Source organism: Vitis vinifera, chromosome 13 (assembly GCF_030704535.1).
Source record: "Vitis vinifera cultivar Pinot Noir 40024 chromosome 13, ASM3070453v1".
NCBI classification, from domain to species: domain Eukaryota; kingdom Viridiplantae; phylum Streptophyta; class Magnoliopsida; order Vitales; family Vitaceae; genus Vitis; species Vitis vinifera.
Genome location: NC_081817.1, coordinates 13010065 through 13013172, shown reverse-complemented (window position 1 = coordinate 13013172; position 3108 = coordinate 13010065). Strand labels below are relative to the sequence as shown.

Sequence of the window (3108 nt, the reverse complement as noted above, 5' to 3'; positions counted from 1 at the left end):
CAGTTATCCACTTCACCATAGACGGACGACATGGTATTTTGGGAGCTCGACATATAGCAGAGGCACTCCATATTCCATATGATTCAGCACGTCCAGAGGATTTTCGAGCCTGGACTCATCCTTCATAGAGTGACATCATTCATACCCTGTCCAGAGGGGCATCCTCACACCATTATATCTTGAGGAAAGAGCTTCCTCCCAGCATGTTCTTCATTGATGCACTCCTCCGCCATAACATTTTCCCACTTCAGCATTGGGTATAGAGGATAGGAGTGTTGATGGAGGCATTGTTTAGGATCTCTGAGGGATACTTCTTTGGCCCTCACCATCTCATCATGGCTGCTCTTCTGTACTTTGAAGAGAAGGTGCATCGAAAGAAGCTGCTTCGAGCGGATTGCATTCCACTCCTCTTTCCCAGACTATTATGCCAGATATTAGAGCACCTGGGATATCCAGTAGAGCCTCAGCATGAGCGTAAATGCATTTACCAAGAGATTTCACTCTCGATAAATGGACTAGTATGATAGCTTATGGTGGTGCAGACTAGGGAGCACCAATCTAGAGCAACCAGAGGATCCAGTTGACATACCTGCTGACACTCAACCACCTGCCCCTGTAGTGGCCCCTACAGAGCATATACTAGAGGTTCCACCCTCTGCTCCTCAGGCCACACCACAGCCTCCCCCTGTTATTCCACCCACATCAGAGCCATCTCCTTCAGTTGAGCCAAGGATAGCTATACCCATTATCGAGTATAGAGGCCTATGCCACACTTTCCAGGAATTGGCCACTTCTCAGAGCATCCTCACTCAGCAGATGACAGCCCTTCGTGCTCATCAGGAGCATATTATAGCCACTTAGGCCCAGCACACTACCATCCTGAGGCAGATTCAGCACCATCTCGGCATTATATCAGCTCTTGAGCATGCCATTCCCAGCCCACCAGAGCCATCACAGGCCCCTCCTTTCGTTGATCAGCCTATGCCTCCTGAGGAGCCTACTACAGGAGAGGTAGAGGCAGTTGAGCCATCATCTCCACAGCATCCTCCACCCACCATCTGATCATTTTGATAGTTTATTTTATATATATTTCGATTATGTATTTCGTTTATGTTTGTCCTTTCAGAAATCCCATGCTCTTGATATTGTATATTGGGATTACTTGTACTGCTTGCTTTTCATTTTGTACTCACATGAATTAAAGTAATACAAATCTATCACTTTTTGATTACTCTTAGCATTATTTTATTCTTATTTCCTCTACTCATATCCTTTATTTTTTTTGAAACATGTGGTTTCTCCAATCAATACTCGAAATTGATATCACTCAGGAGGTGCCACTTCCTCCCTATAATCTCAATCGCTCATGCCACATTGAGGACAATGTTCAGCTTGGTTGGGGGGAGAGTTGAGGAAGGAATTTTTTTGTTATTTATGCTAAGTTATTTTGGTAATTTAGTTGATTTTTGTTTAATTTTAAATTTTTTTATTCTACTCTCCATGGTTATTAAGGAAAAATTTTCAAATTGAAATGGGAGAAATTGAATTTTTGTTTTTCACTTGACTTAGAGTTTGTATTATGCTTACTAAAGTTGATGAATTGCTAAATCTTCTATTGAATTCAAGCTTAGTTCTTCCACTTTAAGCTATTCACACACTGTGCACAATAGGTTCCAATTATAAGATGAAAAACTATTTCCTTCTTGACTTAGGAAAATTTTAGACTTGGTACCTTTGACCTTATTTTAATAGTGTTGGGACACCTTATAAAAGGCCAATGAGCCTTTGGAAAAAAAAAAAAAAGAAAAGAAAAGAGAGAAAAAAGCTTGCCTTGAAACCCGAGCAAGGTCTGAGGGGTATATGGTGAAAATCTTTAAAGCCTGGTGCCCTAAGCCTTCATTGGTTGGGAGTCACCGACCTCAATGCTCGTTACAAGGGTGAATAGGTGGAGTTTAACATACTGTAGGTGCTTGGGTATTAAAATTCATTCCCAAAAAGTCCGGGGTAAAATCTGAGGAGTTAGTGGTTGAAAGATCCTTAAAGCTTGATGCCCTAAACCTTAATTGGTTAGGAGTCATCGATGGACCCCCGTTACATGGACAATTTAGAAGAGAATACCCTTAAGCCTTGTACTCCTACAATGAAAAAAAAAATTGTGAAACAAAAGGGTGCGTTCCTAGCCTATTAAATTTTGTCAGTTTGATAAGTGTTGAAAAAGAACTAGGTTGGGAGGAGAGATTAGTTTAGCATACTATATTCGGAAACTATCAACTAACACTTAGATTTTTGTGGAAGAGTAAGGTTTGGTCCTTTGGAAGTGGAAATGATTTTAAAGCTTCAATTTGTATAATGCCTTCTCTTTATGAATTGTGTTTAGCAAAGTAATTGATAACTCTTGTTGAAATTTGAGTTTATATTTCTTTAATGTTCCATGTGAGAGTTTGATCATCATGCCACTTAAAATTTTTTGGAAGTGATCAACATGATCTTGTAAAGTATATTACTTTTTAGTACTTTTTCTCTCCTTTATTGCTAAGGGACTAGCAATATGTCGGTTGGGGGGAGTGATTACTACTCAAAAAGTGCTATTTGATAGCTTGTAATTAACTTTTTTAAACACTTTTGAGTAGTAGTTATTACCTTTTAACTCAATTAACATATTAAGGACCTTTGCAATCATTTCTAATCAAATTGTGTAAGTTTTGGTGTTTTTGTTAGTAATTTGATCACCAAAGCAATCCGAGATTGAGGAGAGTTCTTTGGAATCCATGGAAAGGAAATGGAAAGCTCAGAAACCTAAAGAACCAAAGCTTTTAAGCTTTAAAGTCCTTTGCCATAAGCAAATCCGGAATGCAAGGAGGGGAAGCAAAGAGAAATCTACCATGAAGCATTCTAGAGGACAGTCACTGTCAGCCACTTTTGGAGCACTTCCTGGAGCTCAATTTATGTATACTATATTTTTTTTTTGAAGCTCGGGAAGTTATAAATCCAATGCTTTAGACGGTACACGATTCAGAGTTGAAATGAAGGAGTTACAGCCTTTGGAAGTCGATCACTCCAAGCTGAAGGCAAATTTCGCAGTGCTGCGAAATTAGCCTTTGGCTGTGA

At 39.6% G+C, this 3108-nt stretch overlaps 1 protein-coding gene across 1 annotated transcript; it reads left to right on the top strand.

Annotated features, from left to right (window-relative positions):
• The first annotated feature begins 278 nt into the window (after positions 1-278).
• LOC104881220 (protein app1) lies at positions 279-1062 on the top strand. The gene is made up of 3 exons (XM_010660573.1): positions 279-474; positions 548-829; positions 917-1062. The coding sequence occupies exons 1-3, from the start codon at positions 279-281 to the stop codon at positions 1060-1062; spliced, it is 624 nt and encodes a 207-aa protein (XP_010658875.1).
• The last annotated feature ends 2046 nt before the right edge of the window (positions 1063-3108 follow it).